Below are 17,486 nucleotides of genomic sequence, written 5' to 3' on the forward strand. Positions count from 1 at the left end.
GCTCAAGTTTGACAGGACATAGGTGTCAACAGGCAGTGCACAAAGGCAAATGCATAGGGTGCATAGAAGCATTTTTTTAAAAAATACCATCAGGTGTGGAGGTGTTCAAGAAAGAGCTGGGAAGCTTGGTCTTTAGCTTCTCTTAAAGATGGAGAGGGACTCAGTGGATGGAATGGATTTTGGTAACTCGTTCCACCACCAGCGAACTACAGCAGAGTATGGCTAGTGATTTAGGGCCCCGCTGTGGCCGAAGTGCCAGGCGCCTTTCATTGGCAGAGCGTAGTGAGCGGGACTGAGTGAAGACCTGAACGAAAGAGTTCAGGTAGGCTGCCTTCTGTATACTAAAATCCCTTGCTTTAATAAAGATTTGTTTAAAAAAAGAAAAGAAAAAAGAGTTCAGGTAGGCGGGAGCCATTTTCATTGCTGTTTTGTAAGCAAGTATCAAGGTTTTGAATTTGATGCGGGCAGCAGCTGGGAGCCAGTGGAGGGATATGAACAGTGGGAATGAATGTGCACCAGAGAGAGCTTCAAGTGTTATTGGTGTTGGTCTCCGGCTGAAAAATTGCAGACTTTGTTGAGCTGGGGCTGGGGCTGGGCTAGGGCTGGGCTATTGCTTGAACACCATGGGCCAGGACCGGGCTAGGGCTGGAGGTTTTGGCCCATGCAGGGCTCCCTGCAGTCGGCAGGCTCAAGGCCTGGAGTGGTACAAGATGAATTGTTTGTCAGCTTGCAAAGAGACATGGTGGGTTGCTGTGGTGTTTAGAAAAATGTTTCACCAAACATTCATTAAATAACTTGAATCAGCAATGAGTCAAGTACGACCGGGGATTAAACAGATGGTCATGTGTTTTTGATGACTTATATACCAACAGCATGCACCAACTAACACTGCCTGAAAAGTGGTGTATCTGGAAATATCCGGAAAAGGTAAACTTCTGGGTATTGTTAGGTGGACATGAATCACCCACAAATGTCTGAATACAGTTTTTTGATGGAGTTTTTCAGGAATCCGCCTGAGTACAGTCGTTAGCTGATGGCGTGGCCTTTCAAATGTCTTGATGCATGCTCAATAATCCAGGCAAAGCAGTCCCAGAAAGTTGAATCAGTTCATCAGGAAACAGTGTTTAGTGGGAGAAACGTTTCATCACTCATCTATGTGACTTCGTCAGTCTCCGTTGACTGTAGGTATCCCCAACCTTATAAACAGCACAGTTGCATAATAACTGAAACCGGCACATTTCCGTCTCAATCAAAACAACCGATCGGTTTCATATGCAAATTGCCGTGACCATTAATTAGCGTTACAATGGCCACGTGTACCACAGGGGATTGGAGAATAGTTGCAATCACAGCATTGTAAAGATGGCGACAGATGTACTTGCTGCACGTCAGAGAAAGGTAGACAATGGATGGTGCCCGCAGTGGCAGGCAGGGAGACGGGCGGGACGCCAGACGAGTGGGTGAAGAATCTGTCCGATAGACAACTCACCCAGGGGGCGAAAGACCTCCTTGCTAAGGGGCTTAATTTTGCTGTCACATTGAGGCAAATCCCGCTAGTGGAACTGATCACAGCCACGGAATCAGCGATCCGTAACAACAACATCACGGACCCGGAAGCGGAGCAGCTGCCACGTTTCAGCTTGCTTCAGCAATGCGAAGGCGCCGCCGTCCAACATCAGCAGAGGTAAGATGAATGCACTAACGACTCCCAGTAAGACGACAACAACAACATCATCCTTTCGGCAGACAAAGGTAGATGCCCCGTTTTATTAAGCCAGACAGACAATCGTGAGAAAATTATGACGTTACTTATCGACATACTTATGAGCCCCCTAAAGTGAGATCTAGTCGTTACAAGAAAAATGTGAAGCAGTCAGAACAGGGCAATGCTATTAAGAGATTTTTGTACCATAGATTAACCCAGGGGAAGCTGCAACTAGTTTGTATGCTTTAACTAAGATACACTGTAACCATCACGGATGAATAGGCTCGGTAGCCCTTGGCTAACGGGTCGGACCCTTTAGTCGACTGGTTAACGTAGTCGCTCGCGGTGTGGGAGCCACGGGTTTGCGTCCCGGATGCGGCGTCCCGAGCTGCCCCCCGCGAATTCGGTACCTTGGTGTCAGAAGTGGGATGGTGAGATCGTGAAGGCCCGTTAGGCCATCGGAATCGTTTCCCGAAAGGGGGGTAGTGTAACGTACACGAGTAAGTAGACACATTGGCCCTTGGCTAACGGGCAGGATCCTTTAGTCGACTGGTTAACGTTGTCGCCCGCGGTGCTGGAGATTCGAGTTTGCCCACAGGACGCAGCAGACCAAGGGTTCTGCGCAGTATCTTAGCTGTTCCTAGGACCACACTCTTCTGGACATAAACCTCAGATGTTGTTCCTGGAATTTGCTGGAGCCACTCTCCCAGTTTGAGGGTCACAGCCCCTAGTGCTCCTATTATCACTGGGACTACTGTGGATTTCACCTCCCATATCCGATCTAGTTCTAGTTTCCTTCAGCCCTTGGTATTTCTCTAGCTAATCATGCTGTTTCTTCCTGATGTTGCCGTCCCCTGAGATTGCTACATCAATCACTACTGCTGTCTTCTGTTCCTTGTTGACCACTGATTAGTTAGCCAGCACCCGCTTGTCAGTCTGGAACTTGAAATCTCACAGGATCTTAGCTCTGACATTCTCAACCACCGGTGTCTCCCATTTGGACTTGGGGACTTTCAGTCTGTATTTAGTACAGATAGTCCTGTACACTATCCCAGCCACTTGGTTATGCCTTTCAGTGTACACTTTCCTAGCTATCATTTTACACCCTGCCACTAACTGCTGGACAGTCTCAGGGGCATCTTTGCACAGCCTGCATCTTGGGTCTTGTCTGGTGTGGTAGACCCCTGCCTCAACCGATCTGGTCCTGAGTGCCTGTTCTTGTGCTGCTATGATCAGAGTCTCTGTACTGTCCTTTTCTAGCCACTGGTAGGATTTCTTGATATCAGCTACATCTTCTATCTGTTGATGGTACATCCCATGGAGGGGCGTGATCTTCCATGATACCTCCTCTTCTTCTTCCTCTGCACTCGGTCTTCTGCTGCCTGAGGTACTCACTCAGCAGTTGATCCTGGGGGGGCTCATTCTGATGTACTCATGGATGTTCCTTGTTTCATCCTGGATAGTGGCCCTGACACTAACTAACCCTCGGCCCCAATCTTTTCGCTGATCGTTCTGTCTCAGGCTGCTGGACTTTGGGTTGAACCTGCCGTGCATTGTGAGGCATTTCCGTGTCCTAATATCTGTGGCCTTTATCTCCATTTTTGGCCAGATTATTATTCCAGCTGGGTATCTGATGACTGGTAGGGCATATCTGTTGATGGCTTGGATCTTATTCTTCCCATTGAGCTGGCTCCTTAGGACCTGACTCACTCTCTGGAGGTATTTGGCTGTAGCTGACCTCCTTGCTGCATCTTCATGGCTTCCATTTAACTGTGCAATATCCAGGTAGTTGTAATTGCACTGTATGTCTGTTATTCTGCCATCTGGTAATTCAACCCCTTCAGTGCTCACCACTTTTCCTCTTTTTGCCGCCATTCGACCACACTTGTCCAGTCCGCATGACATCCGGGGTCACTGTGGATCCTGGTGACGTGGCTCGGTAATTCAATGTTTCGCTCATTCCTAGCATACAGCTTGATGTCATCCATGTATAGGAGGTGGCTGATGGTAATTCCACTTCTGAACCTGTGTTGATATCCACTCTTTGTGATGATCTGATTGAGGGGGTTCAGGCCTATGCAGAAAAACAACGGGGATGGTGCATCACCTTGTTATATGCCACATTTGATGGTTACCTGTGTGATTATCTTTGAGTTGGCCTCTAGTGTTGTTTTCTACTGCCCCATTGAGTTTTATATATATATATATATATATATATATATATATATATATATATATATATATATATATATAATGTCAGATGCATTTTGCAGTTATACTCCAAATATCATATTGAGTCAGTCCTCAATATGATGTTGATTCAAAAATGGATAACTAAATGGTTAAGAAATTTTAACCGGTTGAAAAAGTGAAGGGCTCTCCTTTTCCTCTTAAAAAAGTATGGGATGAAAAGCAGCATATATTAAAACTAACAACACAACATACTGATACTCTGCAACACTCAAGAGACATTTGAGATTTCATAAAATGATGGCATTTTATGAAAATTAATTATTTTCCACCACATAATTCAGTTCATGTAAGCCTAACATTCATACATACTCCTCTCTTGGGCATCTAGCAGCGATTATAACCTAACTGTAAAGTAACTGGAGACAAATCATTTTTTGTACTCCACATAGATCATAAACTTTTGAATATAAAACTCATTGAAATCGGTTGAGAAATGTAAAATAGTCCTTTTATCCAGAAAAACCGAAGCTCCCCCACTTACTTGTATTTATTTACTGGCGGCTCTTGACCTCCACTGTGGTGGCAATGTTGACATAAAATCCAATGGCCAGTGCAGTGTCTATTGTCATGCCTAAAAAAAACAAAAAACAAAACTGATCTCTGGTTAGTGCTCCGGTTCTGGCTCTACAGGTGAACAAATCACTTTTGCTCCACATTTCGCTGAGATATGTGGTACAAAAGTGAGAGCGTGCAGAACCTGTCAGTTGTGAGTGAAAAAGAAACATCAGTCCAGACTTCTAGCAGCAGATTCAAGTGGTTGTAGTTGTTGACGTGTGTGTGCTTGAAAAATATTAAAAAAAAATGTATTTGTGAGAAAATATTCTACAGGTGTGAAACTCTCATTGCATGAATTCACATACAGATTTGCGGATGTGCAAAGTTTGTCCAGGACTTCACATTTCCTGATATGGGTGTGTGAATGTGTTTTGCACCATATTCACTGAAGCTACTGTAGCAAAAATGTGACCAATTGATTTTCTTGATTCATAGAATAGGATTTGTGAGATGGCGGCAGGCATGGGCGCACGTCCATGAATACTGGGATGGCATCCAGCGCTTTACCTGTGCGCCCATCCATAGGGTTAGTGGTTGTGTCAGGAAGGGCATCCGACGTAAATATTTTGCCAAATCAATATGCAAATTGACAAAACCATACGGGATCGGTCGAAGCCTGGGTTAACAACAACCGCCATTGTTGCTGTGTCCTCACAGCTCAGAGGGTACCGATGGAATCTGTCAAATCCGATGTGGCTGGGCATCTGGGTAGTGTAGAGGTCTATTCCATTGCATACCAACATGGGGATTGTCAGTTTGAGTCCCCGTGTTGCCCCTGGCTTGGTCGGGCATCCCTACAGACACAATTGGCCGTGTCTGCGGGTGGGAAGCCGGCTGTGGGTATGTGTCCTGGTCACTGCACTAGCGCCTCCTCTGGTCAGTCTGGGCGCCTGTTCGGGGGGGGGCTGGGGGGGAATAGCGTGATCCTCCCACGCACTGCGCCCCCCTAGCGAAACTCCTAACTGCCAGGTGAAAAGAAGCAGCTTGGGACTCCACACGTATTGGAGGAGGCATGTGGTAGTCTGCAGCCCTCCCCGGATTGGCAGAGGAGGTAGAGCAGGGACCGGGATGGCTCGGAAGAGTTGGGTAATTGGCTAAGTACAATTGGGGAGGAAACAAAGGGGGGGAAATCAACAACAGCAAAAAAAGAAGAAAAAAAATCGATGTGGCAACCCCTGAGAAACAAGGAACAAGCCGAAAGAAGAATAGGATTTGTGCACCTACAATGAAGAATTTGAGATGGTGTAACTGTTGTGTTGTGTTTGTCGGAGAGAAAATAGAATTCTACAAATTTGCAACTCCTAAAGCATTTTTCTCTTTGACTTCAAATGTACTGATACACACGTGTGACTATTTTCCACAACTACAAATTCTACTGTCACAGTGTTCAATTGTTTTGCTGCATAATACCTACATAGTCTGGGTGAGTGTGCAGCCACATCATGTTTTGCTACTACATGCTGAATATTAGAGGCTTGTGTATTTCCAGAGATGACAAGAAATTGTGTCACAATTCCACGACACACTTCTGCAGTTGGGTCAAGGACTCTTCAACCCTTGAATTATAAACACACCACTTTGCAGACACTCGTGCAGACCTTTCAACCCTACTGCTTACACAAAGAGACAACCCAAGGCTTCTTAGTCTACTGCAAACCTTTGCTAATTGGCCAACCTTCGAGACTGAGCTGTCAGGATATACATTTTTGTACACTGACAACAAAGTTTGTCTAATACAACATTCTGAAATGAGGGTAATGCTTTGACCATTTCCACATCTGGCAAAATAAGTGTTGCAATGAATTACATATTAATCAATAGGATTCAGAAAATCAGAGGTAAGACATTAGAAAGACAACTGACATGAATTTCAAAATCTCTAGGAAAAAGTCCTAGAGTCTCTCCATATTTTGGCATGATCAACATCAGCACCCATAAATCATTAATTAATTTATTATTCAGCTTTCGCAGTCTTATACAACTTAACAGTCATAACTACCAGAAGCTCAGATGATAACCATGGTAACGGGAACATTTGAAATGAATTCTTTGGAGAAAAAAAAAAAAGCTCCCATGCCATTTCAACAGGGTGAAGGGCTTAAGTCTATAGGTCAGTCGTTCTCACTCAGCCAGGTCTAGTTATCATATTTAGCAGATATTGAAGGTCTGGAAAATGATGAGTGTATTTGAAAGGGGACCTTGTGTTTAGAAATCCAAAGTTGACAACACTGTAAGTGATCACTGTTCACATTTTTAGACAACGGGACAAGGAAGACAATTCAGATCCTTTCCGTTTACACTTGGTGGTCGAGACAGCAATAGACCCGTTACAGTCAAATGGAAGGAAATGATGGCATGAATTTGAAACAGAGGGCCTTTTAAAATTTCCTTCTTGCTTTTGAAAACAAGCTATTTCCTTGTTTTTTTAAATTGTAATCTCAGAGCTAATTGGAGCCATGGGGTCAGCTGGCTAATTCTGAAGCCCTGAAGCATCTTGCTCAAGGATACTTCTCCAAATATTGCCACATCGAGGATGAAACTCGTGTGTGCCACTTTGGGAGCAATACCACTTACCACAAGGCTATCCGCTCTTCCACCACTACAAAAACATTACCCTGCATTGTGTCTTCTCCCTTACCGCAGCTTAATGACAGAAATGATACATAGCATATGTAACCAGAGCAATTGATTTATTGAATTATTGAACTGCCGTGGAATCCAGGTGTAAAGGTTATTGCCCACGACTCTTCTTAAAATTCTATGCCCATACATAATTTAATGAGTCAAACCTTCCTCAACAAATTAAGCATACCCACTCTGGCTTAATCCCATTTTTTTGTCCTACAACGAAACCACTAACTTCTCTCTGCATTGACTAACACCGGCATTGTTATGCGGTTTTCTCTCCAGCTCGAGAAAACACAAACAACACAAGAGATCAAGGAATAGCCCAGGGCTCTCTGACTTTGATGTTGCAGTGCTTGCTTGTTAAAGTAAGTATGCTACAAGTAATGGACACTTCTTTTCAAGCAGCCATACGTGCTAGGGTTATTTGTGGAGCTTGTCGTATACCTACTCTGCTTCTGAAATCCAAACCGACTAAACACCGACTAAACAGTGAATGTTGTGTTTTGAGTAATTTCCTGCATGTCATGGCTGCTGGAGGTGGGGCAAAGCACATTGGAGAGGGAATCAGGAACCGGTCGACCTTTTATAGTAGTCCTCCTAAACCTTTCTGTTAGGTCACTGAATGGAAAGGGAAGCCAAATCCTGACCTGAGACAAACACAAACATTGCTGTGTTGGGTTTATTTCTGGGACTTAACACTGCGCTTTGTTGCAGCGTTAGATGATATCAGAGGGGCTGGATGACGTGCCTTCCTTCAGAGAACAGGATGATAACCTAATGTTCCCTTTTTCAGCTTATGTCGTGCAGTCTTCACTCGCTGACTGATTCTAATAAACTGTGAATTCTACAGAATTATTTTCAGTTTGTTGAGAATTATGGGCTATGGACTACTACTATAAATGCCAGGGGAGAAAAAATTACACTTACCACTTAGCCAAGCAGATTGCCATCCATTATATTCATCTCAACTCCTATACATTTTAATGAGGGCAGCAGATAACATAAAAGGCTTTGAGCATGGAAGTATGACTTATTTTACATGGGTGAAATATCACAAGTCTGTTTTTGTATGGTAAGGTGATAAATTTGACATGGCACAACAGCGTTCTTTGCCTTTGATGCATGATATTGTGCTAGGAATTATTTTATGTTGTCCTGTGTGAGACTTTGAGTGAGAGGGTTGCAGAAGTGAGATGTGTTAATGCCCTCACAGGACAGGTGAGAGTCATGTTGAAATATGCTGCTCAGCTGCTGTCATTCCTATATAATCTAACACTTACCCAGCAGTTTCAAATTTAAAACCAGCCCAGCAGCAACTGAACAATATTGTGATTTGTTGATGTAGGAAAAAAGTCATTCATAGCAAGGCTACCAGGCCTGGCTTATAACATTCTCATTATACACAAGTCAGAAGGCACGACAAGTTAGAAACAGCTTTTAATATTCAATGCGTTAACCACCAACCAGCACAGGGAACAAGTTTGACTTGTCATACCTGATGCTAAATATTGATGGCTTTGAATAGTGTGACATTCAGAGTGTATTTTAAAGCAGGGCTGAATCTCCTCTTCTCTTTTTCTATTTTATTCATTTTTCTAGTTTTCCTTTTTGAAGCACCACCACTGCTGTCTGGTCAAAAAACATTTTTTATTGTATTTTTTTTATTCCATCTTGACAGCCCACCTCAGACAATCAGAAACAAAGGCTTGACAAACCATATCATTCTGACTGACATGTCACATATGCTCCCACCAAAAAAAATAGAAAATAAAAAAACAGTCAAAACAGTCATATAACTGGATAAATCAATGTGTTTGTGAAATAATAGACATCACAATAGAGTAACATGAATTGCATAAGAACATAATCGGGAACACTTTATTTGTCGTTTAATATCGTTTCCCACAGCAGTGCAACACAAAGACAAAAACACATATCCAAAAATTACAAGAACACACATGTCAAACTACAAAAAAAGTCACTGTCCAAGAGAATGAACGCAGGATGACTGTCGGAACTGCTGGTCTGCATGGGCTAGTAGTTAGTTTGGCCTGCCCCGCTTCTGCGTCCCGTGAGACTGCCCTCGGTGTTTCCTCCTTGGGCGCAGCTCCGGCAGGGCCGTGGTCCCTAGGCCCAGCAGATACAGCAGACCAAGCTCTTCCAGCCGATCCAATGCCAGATCTGCCAGCCAGACACCTTCAACACACCTCCCCGCACTCCACACGACGACGACACTAAAAACACAGTCAACGCTAAGTGAGGCCGCCGCCAGACCGCCCTCGGTGTTATCAGAACTGCCGGTCTGCATGGGCTAGCAGTTAGCTTAGCCTGCCCTGCTTCCACGTCCTGTCAGACTGCCCTCGGTGTTTCCTCTTCGGGTGCAGCTCCAGGCATGGCCGTGGTCCTTGGGTCCACAGGACGCAGCAGACCAAGCTCTACCAGCCGATCCAGCACCAGCTCTCCCAGCCATCAAATGAAGACACAAACTTAGATGCAGACATGTACAAAGACACTGCATGGATGGTACTGGGTGAGGCCACCGCAAATCTAAATTTGCGCCGTCATCTTCCCACACTGGTACTGGGTGAGGCCACTGCAAACGTGGATTTGCGCCACCATCTTCCATCAGAATATGTTGCGCTTATTCAGTGTTCAAAACGGGGAAAAACAGCTAGGTTAACAAGGCCTCTTCAGCTAAGAGACCCCAAGGCAGTGGACCAATCAGCCTGTCAGTTTAGATATGAACGGCAACAATGGACACAAAACCAACATGTCTGGCTGGTTTTGTGCAGGTACACTATCTTTGAACTGAAGGATGGCGGCTCAAGCCTCTGGACCATCTGCCCTACTGAAGTGTCCTTGAGCAAGGCAGTAAACCCCAGCGAGCTCCAGGGGTGCTGTTCTTTGTCTGACTCTTTGTTCTGACTTCCCTTTGGAGGGTGACAAGCAAAAATCGTCCAAGAGAAATTAATAAAGTTTCACATTATCATACTGATAAACACCTGCACTGGCGAACTAAACACTTTATGTATTTAACTAAGCCTCAAAGGATAAATCCTTTTTCCAATCGGTGCACTGGGAGACATCCTCTTCTTATCCTTTTAAGTCTATGCATCTGCCATTTAAAAAATAACTAGACACCATGCAGGATTTTTCCTAATGGCCTTTTATTTAAGTCCACAGAATAAAAGCTATCTCTCGGGCATGCATATGGCAGGAAAGCTATGGTCCTATTAAAAGTGACGTGTTTTGTGTACTGGTATCATGTGACCTTTATGGCTAACAAGTGGATGTTGCGCAGCAGTAACTGTTCAGAAATACACGCTTAGTTTAAGCGTGTAAAATGTGTGGTGCCGATAGACTGCAAGAGGATAACAAAACTGTCGATTTAAAAAAAAAAAATTCCGCCAAAGGAAGGCACCCAGGAGGCATCCTAATCAGATACCCAAACCATCTCAACTGGCTCCTTTCGACACGAAGGAGCAGCGGCTCTACTCCGAGCTCCCTCCGGATGTCCGAGCTCCTCCCCCTATCTCTAAGGCTGAGCCCAAACACCCTACGGAGGAAACTCATTTCAGCTGCTCCTGTCCGCGATCTTACCCTTCTGGTCTCTACCCAAAGCTCATGACCGTAGGTGAGGGTTAGAACGAAGATTGACTGGTAAATTGAGAGCTTTGCTTTCCGGCTCAGCCCCCTCTTCACCACAACGGTCTGGTACAACGTCTGCATTACTGCTGATGCTGCACCAATCCGCCTGTCAATCGAAAGGAGCCAGTTGAGGTGATTCGGGCATCTGATTAGGATGCCTCCTGGGCGCCTTCCTTTGGAGGTTTACCAGGCATGGCCAACTGGGAGGAGACCCCGGGGTAGACCCAAAACTCGTTGGAAGGACTACATGTCCAATCTGGCCTGGGAATGCCTTGGGATCCCCCAGGAGGAACTGGAGGGTGTTGCTGGGGAGGACATCTGGAGTGCCCTATTTAGCTTGCTGCCACCGCGACCCGACCCCAGAGAAGCGGCTGAAGATGAATGAATGAATGAAACATTTCCCCACCTTTTCTCCCCATTTGTACTTGGCCAATTACCTTATTTTCCGAGCCATCCCAGTTGCTGCCCCACCCCCTCTGCCAATCTGGGGAGGGCTGCAGACTACCACATGCCTCCTCCAATACATGTGGTGTCTCCAGTCGTTTCTTTTCACCTGGCAGTGAGGAGTTTCGCTAACGGGACATAGCATGTGGGAGGATCAAGCTGTTCCCCCTGCCCCCTGAACAGGTGCCCCAACTGACCAGAGGAGGCGCTAGTGAAGCGACCAGGACACATACCCACATACGGCTTCCCTCTAGCAGACACAGCCAATTTTGTCTGTAGGGACGCCCGACCAAGCCGGAGGTAACATGGGGATTCAAACCAGCGAGCCCCATGTTGGTAAACAACGGAATAGACTGCTACGCTGTCTGGACACCCAGAACTATTGATTTTTATAGTACAATCCTTGACTATTCGACAATGTATGAAGTCAACTTCTGTACTGTATAACGGTGGAACGATGTCAGATAGCTGTAAATGACATGCACTCAATTAGTTATTGCAGGAACTTCAACACTGAATAGATTTTCATAGATTATTTCATTAGGTTTTTCCAAGTGTTTTTGATGTCTGGAGGTCTTGAGGTCATGGAGTGTGTTCAAGTGACTTGCGTTTTGCTGACATTGTGAGTGGTAAAATAAAACCCCCCAATTTTTTTTAGTTTTTTTTTTGGAATCAAAAAATGTATTTGACTGACTGTGCATTGGCAAGACGGGAGGCTAGCTCACTTAACACCAGCCATTACTCAACACTTGTGACCATTAAAAAGAAAAAGGCTCATTAATTCTTCTTTTTCTCCCACTAGTCTCAATGAAGCCCCTGAGGCTTGGCTACAGAATTGAATCGGGCACAGCAGCCATCACAAAAATAAGTCCATGCCCACATAACGCCCCTCAGTGCATGATACAGTATGTGTATGTGGGCAGGGAAAAGGACAAAGAAGGACCGGTAAAGCCGGATGATTCAGTTAGATCAGTGCATATCGTTGGTGTCTTTGGTACATACTGACCTCAGATGATGTGTGAAATTAATCATTTACTTGTTCCCTCATCAGTGTCTTGCATCAGATGCCTCAATTATATCACACCCTCTTGTTTGTTTGGTACGACATTTCCTTCAATGACAGGCCGCTCAGTGATTAAAAAGAGAAAATGAATTCCAGAATATCAACCATTTGAAAATGTGGATCAATGGGATTGTAGTAAGAAAACCCCCCCCCAAAACAATCAATAATCAATTTATAATTAGCATCCCTTATTTCCAAGTAACCCGTTGAAAAGCCTTGTGACTGGATTACTGCATGAGTCTGGTGACTCTTGCAAGACTTGTGAGTCTATAAACATCTTGTTTTGGCTGCATACACAAATCGCAATCTATTTTGAAAGAATACGGTGTGACCTTTCTTTAGTCACGTTGTGAGCTCGCCAAACTGATGTTTGGTTTTGTTTTTCATCTCACGATGGCCTTTTTTTTTTGCCCTGCCAAGAAGAGGCTATCCTTTGTTCAAAAATATGTATATCCACAGCATTTGAATCACACAGTATCATCTCAAAATCATCATAGTATCTTCTCAAAATTTGATGTAAAATCTATCTATCTATCTATCTATCTATCTATCTATCTATCTATCTATCTATCTATCTATCTATCTATCTATCTATCTATCTATCTATCTATCTATCTATCTATCTATCTATCTATCTATCTAATGCTGTGTCTGTTCTGTGTTGCCATTTGTCTGCTATGAACCTTGGGTCTCGACATAGATAAATGGCATGAATATTTCATTGTCCATTTGTACTGAGTACTAAACATTATGTTGTTGTCCCATTAAATGGTAATGAATGGCAGATTATCCTGGAGAATTTTTCCAGTTGGGGAAGACAAAAAAAAAACACAACAAAGAGCAGTCCCTTCTTGGGCTAGACCGTCTGAATGGCAGGGAGGCAGATGAGCAGGCGGGGAGAGGGAGGAGCCAACCTCATAAGCACTTTCTCCACTGTGCTGCCGGAGAGCAAGTGAGGGAGAGGGAGAGGCAAAGAGGAGAGCGGGAGTGCGCGCGACAGAGAGAGAGAGCGAGCGAGCGCGAGAGCGCACAGGAGCGACAGTAGTAAAGTAGAACTGATGCACGGAGCGAGTGAGCGTCAGAGAGGAGGAAAGGAGAGCGAGAGAAACCTTTTTTAGACTCTGATGAAGCTGAGGTGGGCAGCAGTGAAGGCTGAAGACTATTTCAGTGGCACCATAAAAAAAGAGAGAGAAAGAGAGAGCAGGAGAGACGAAGAGAAAGAAGACAACTCGCACATGTTCATTTCTGTTGAATGAGAGCAGCTGAGGGAAGGAGCTCTTTGAAGCCAAACTAAGATCTGCTCATTTTGCCCCGGCGTTTAGAGTTTCGAGAAAAACACAGAAGACCCATCATCCTGTTCGTCTCTTCAACAATGATCTCCTCTGTGCTTCTTTTCTCCTGCTTCGCCTGCATCGGTAAGTGAACAGGAGTCACTCTTTCTGTCACTGTGTGCAAGTTTGAATGCAGTTTGACGCCTCTGGGACTTGACTCGAAAGCCATTTGCTCAAGTCCCCTCCTTTGGGGCATGATGTAATCACAGCTACACTAGCCTGGTGATTTGGTCATCATTGCTTTGTTTCTTCATGTCAGCAGAGAGCCTTCTCCCCCTTCCTGGAACTCCCACAGTGCTAAAATGTCTCCGCTGATTCCATTTCATCCCCTTTCTTAAACTGACGCCTCGGTTTGTTTTCAAGTGGCAGAGGTGCTGCCCAGGCTGGGATTGATCCTGTGCATGGTGATCGGTGAACGGTTCGTGTTACTTCCTGAGAAAACATCTGCGGAGGAGAGCGTGCGTGCATCGGTGAAAAGCACATTTATGGCAGCTGCATTATCCTCTCCTGTCGAGAAGTTTTCTCGTAACTCTCCAAAGTTTCAGGCATAGTTGAGCTCCTATAATTTCAATGAAAAGCACTTTAATTACATTTTGGGTGAAATATCTGTTTGCCTGCATGTCGGCCAGCTTTCATTTGTGCATTAGGACGTCTCCGTGCTCCATCACACAGTATGTGCATGCATGCATTGTCCAACTAGCTTTTTTCATCCTTTCTCATGTGTTTTCCATGCACACACACACACACACACTTTATTGTAAAATCAAATGGTAAATGAAGCAAAACCTGAAATTGCTGATTTGGAAAGTTTTGATGGCCCTTCCAATTGATTTTGTTTTTATCTAGAGGCTAATAATGACTTTTTATCTACCATGACTTTGGTTCATCAAGTGGAAGTATACATGTTTCCATAATGACCCAAGTATATTCAAAATATATTCTATTTTTCCTTTTATCTGTATTGCTTTGTTATCACATACTTACCTGGAAATATATTCCATGGCTGCAATGTTGACATTGATGACAACACCAGCCCTGATTTATCAGTTTTGCCTTTTCCGTCTATTTAAAGCAGACGAGTGGAAGCTAATCTCACATCAGACCTGTATCAGGCATGTAACCCTCTGCATACAGCTGTGGTTAGATCAACAAGACCGTTGATCTTGTTTTGAATTTTAATGGCTTAAACGGTTGTAAAATACTAATAGTATTAGGCTGAAACGGTAACGGTGTGGTACAAAAAAGAAATCAGGGCACACGGTGATACGTGGGAAAAGCCGAAGGGAGAAAAAAAAATATGCGAGTATGTTATTTTAACACGTTTTCTCTGCCATTTTCATCTCCTCAGTCTAATTCCCCCTTTTGGTGCCACTAACGTCCTATTTTATTTTTCTCAACTCATTTAAAGCCCCTATCTGAAATGGATACCCTCCAAAAACGTGGCTCAACTTCAAGTTAAAAGTTAGACGTTGCCGTTCAGTGGCGGACAACCCGAGCAAAAAGCCTGTCCAGTCAGCCTGTGCACACACACACACACACACACACACACACACACACACACACACACACACACACACACACACACACACACAGCGTGCTGTGGAACACCACCACTAATTTGAATCTGACACTGGTAATAAAGCCTTTAATATGGCTCTCAGCAGCTCTGTTTCTGGCACCGTACATCAACTCTCAAGAGGATAGCAGCTTTATTGCCTGTTTTTTATGAGCGTGTGAGTGTGTGCTGGTGTCTGAGCATACAGCCCCCCCCCCCCCCATCTGTAAATTGTAAGTCTGAGAGAGGGCATTTGCTACAGTTTCCAAATGACTGCTTCATTTTCAGGAGCAATGGTTTATAGGCCTGTCCCCAGTGTACCACACACAAAAGGCTGCTGGGCTGAGAAATAGGCTAAGTTTCCCTCTCGCTTGGGCTAATCTGCACTCGGGGGGTGACACAGGTGATACCAACAAGTAAAGAGTCACCGGTCTTCTCTCATTTAGGTGTCTGCATGCTGCATTCTGCTCTGCACAGTCTTTTTAAAAGCGGTAACGCGCGCAGGAGGAGTGGGAGGGGGGAGGCTCAATATTACAAAGAACTGAAGAGTCCTCAGACTTGCAGCTGTCAGAACATGGGACGTTTCCGTCAATAAACCCGAATACTTTGGGCAACATCCTCATGTTCCGCAAAACTGGTAATCATGCAACATTTATGGAGATTGCAGGTTGGCAATCATTTTATGCATGCAGATGAGCTCGGGCCAACACGCGCAGCACACACACACACACACACACACACACACACACACACATGCGCATACGTCTATCCTGCTGTCACTTCCTCTCATGACAGAAATGATCAAGCAGTATAATTTGCATTTCTTGTAGCTAGAATCACAGTGAGAGGACATCAAACTGAGGCACAAGAAGAAGGGATGAGAGAGAAAGGAAACAAAAGAAACCCCACTGCCATCTGACACTCCTTCTGGAGATGGCAGCCTTCCTCCAATCTCCTTATCGCTGTCATAGGCTGCCTCGGGCCCCGAAAGTTTGGCACAGAATCTGGGAGAGAGAAGCGAGTGCAGAGGAGCTTACTGACTGACCGGTTGAAATGTATGTTTCGTATATATGCTTGTAAATCACTGACTTCAGCCTGCGTCTGAAGTCACAGCCCTGGGACAGAGGACGTCAGCACTGGAGACGACCAGGCTTCAGGTTCTCTCTGTGTGTCTTGAAAAGTTTGCTTGACAAGTCCTGTCAGTTACACAATGAATAGTCAATGATTGTGAAGTTATAAGTGCTGGAAAAACTGGATTTACGAACAAGAATAAGGGTACGGATTAAATCTCTTTGAAGCTCAAATCCAGTTAGGTAAATCTGGTCTGCCGGTAGATTTTCATAGTTGGATGTGGTTTCCCTAAGTGAGTAACCGTTGAGGCTGTAAGTTATTCACTGCATATGAAGCCAAGTGAAGTATAACGACCTGTGTTTTGATTGTTCAGTGACTGTAGTGAAGAAGGCAGCCAGGTGATCATGATGATGCTTCACTTACCTGGTAAGGTTTTATATTTGGGTCTTTTTATTTCAATTTCAGTGCCCCCCCCCTCCCAATGTTGACCCATGAAGCATCTTGGCTAAACTCTACAGTTATTAGAAACGTTTCTATGAAATTAATTTTACAAGGCGGAAAAATACATTATAAAAATTAATAGCGGACTGTGAGGTTTTGCACTGGGCCTTCAATGGTCAGATTGATGACCCCGCCACACCCACCCACACACACACACACACACACACAAAGCGCACTCATCGCCAGCAGCTCATTGCTTTAAGCTTCACAAAAATCGAAACAAGATGCAAACTACATCGTTAATGAAAAGTAGAAGCGTGCACAGCTCCAAATCTTGAACACTGTATCAGGCGCACAGTTGTGGAAAGGATCAAAACTAACAAAATACAGACACCCAAAGATCAATAGTCTTCTTTTTACTGGGAGCAAAAATGGGTTTTCGATTTCATTAATTCCACATAAAAATAAGTCTGTTACAATACCACCTCCCGGCACCTGTTAACTCATGTGCTCAAAACACCGGTTCAATAGGCTGAAAACTAGGCAAACCTAGTTATTTCTACCCCTAAAATAAATGCATTGGCAAAGCCGCCAACCGGCCTTCCCATGGCCTAGACGTTCGCTCATGTTGCTCAATTGGCCGACAATAAAGGAAAGATTTTCACAGCAGCAAATTCGAGCATTGTCAACAACAATCTTAATCAACTCTATTGATAAATAATACAGTAGGACTCACCAGTCACTTGAAAAATAAATCCATCCTCTGCTCAGTAAAGTGCTTCACGGAGCCCT

At 44.4% G+C, this 17,486-nt stretch overlaps 1 protein-coding gene across 1 annotated transcript in view; it reads left to right on the forward strand.

Annotated features, from left to right (window-relative positions):
• Positions 1–13,615: 13,615 nt before the first annotated feature.
• LOC130116947 (kin of IRRE-like protein 3) overlaps positions 13,616–17,486 on the forward strand; it is a 290,382-nt gene continuing 286,511 nt past the window's right edge. Inside the window, exon 1 of the mRNA XM_056285055.1 lies at positions 13,616–13,711. Within this exon, the coding sequence (XP_056141030.1) occupies positions 13,669–13,711 (43 nt within the window). The 5' untranslated portion in view covers positions 13,616–13,668. The remainder of the gene's footprint in view (positions 13,712–17,486) is intronic.

This window comes from Lampris incognitus, chromosome 8 (genome assembly GCF_029633865.1).
Source record: "Lampris incognitus isolate fLamInc1 chromosome 8, fLamInc1.hap2, whole genome shotgun sequence".
NCBI lineage: Eukaryota > Metazoa > Chordata > Actinopteri > Lampriformes > Lampridae > Lampris > Lampris incognitus.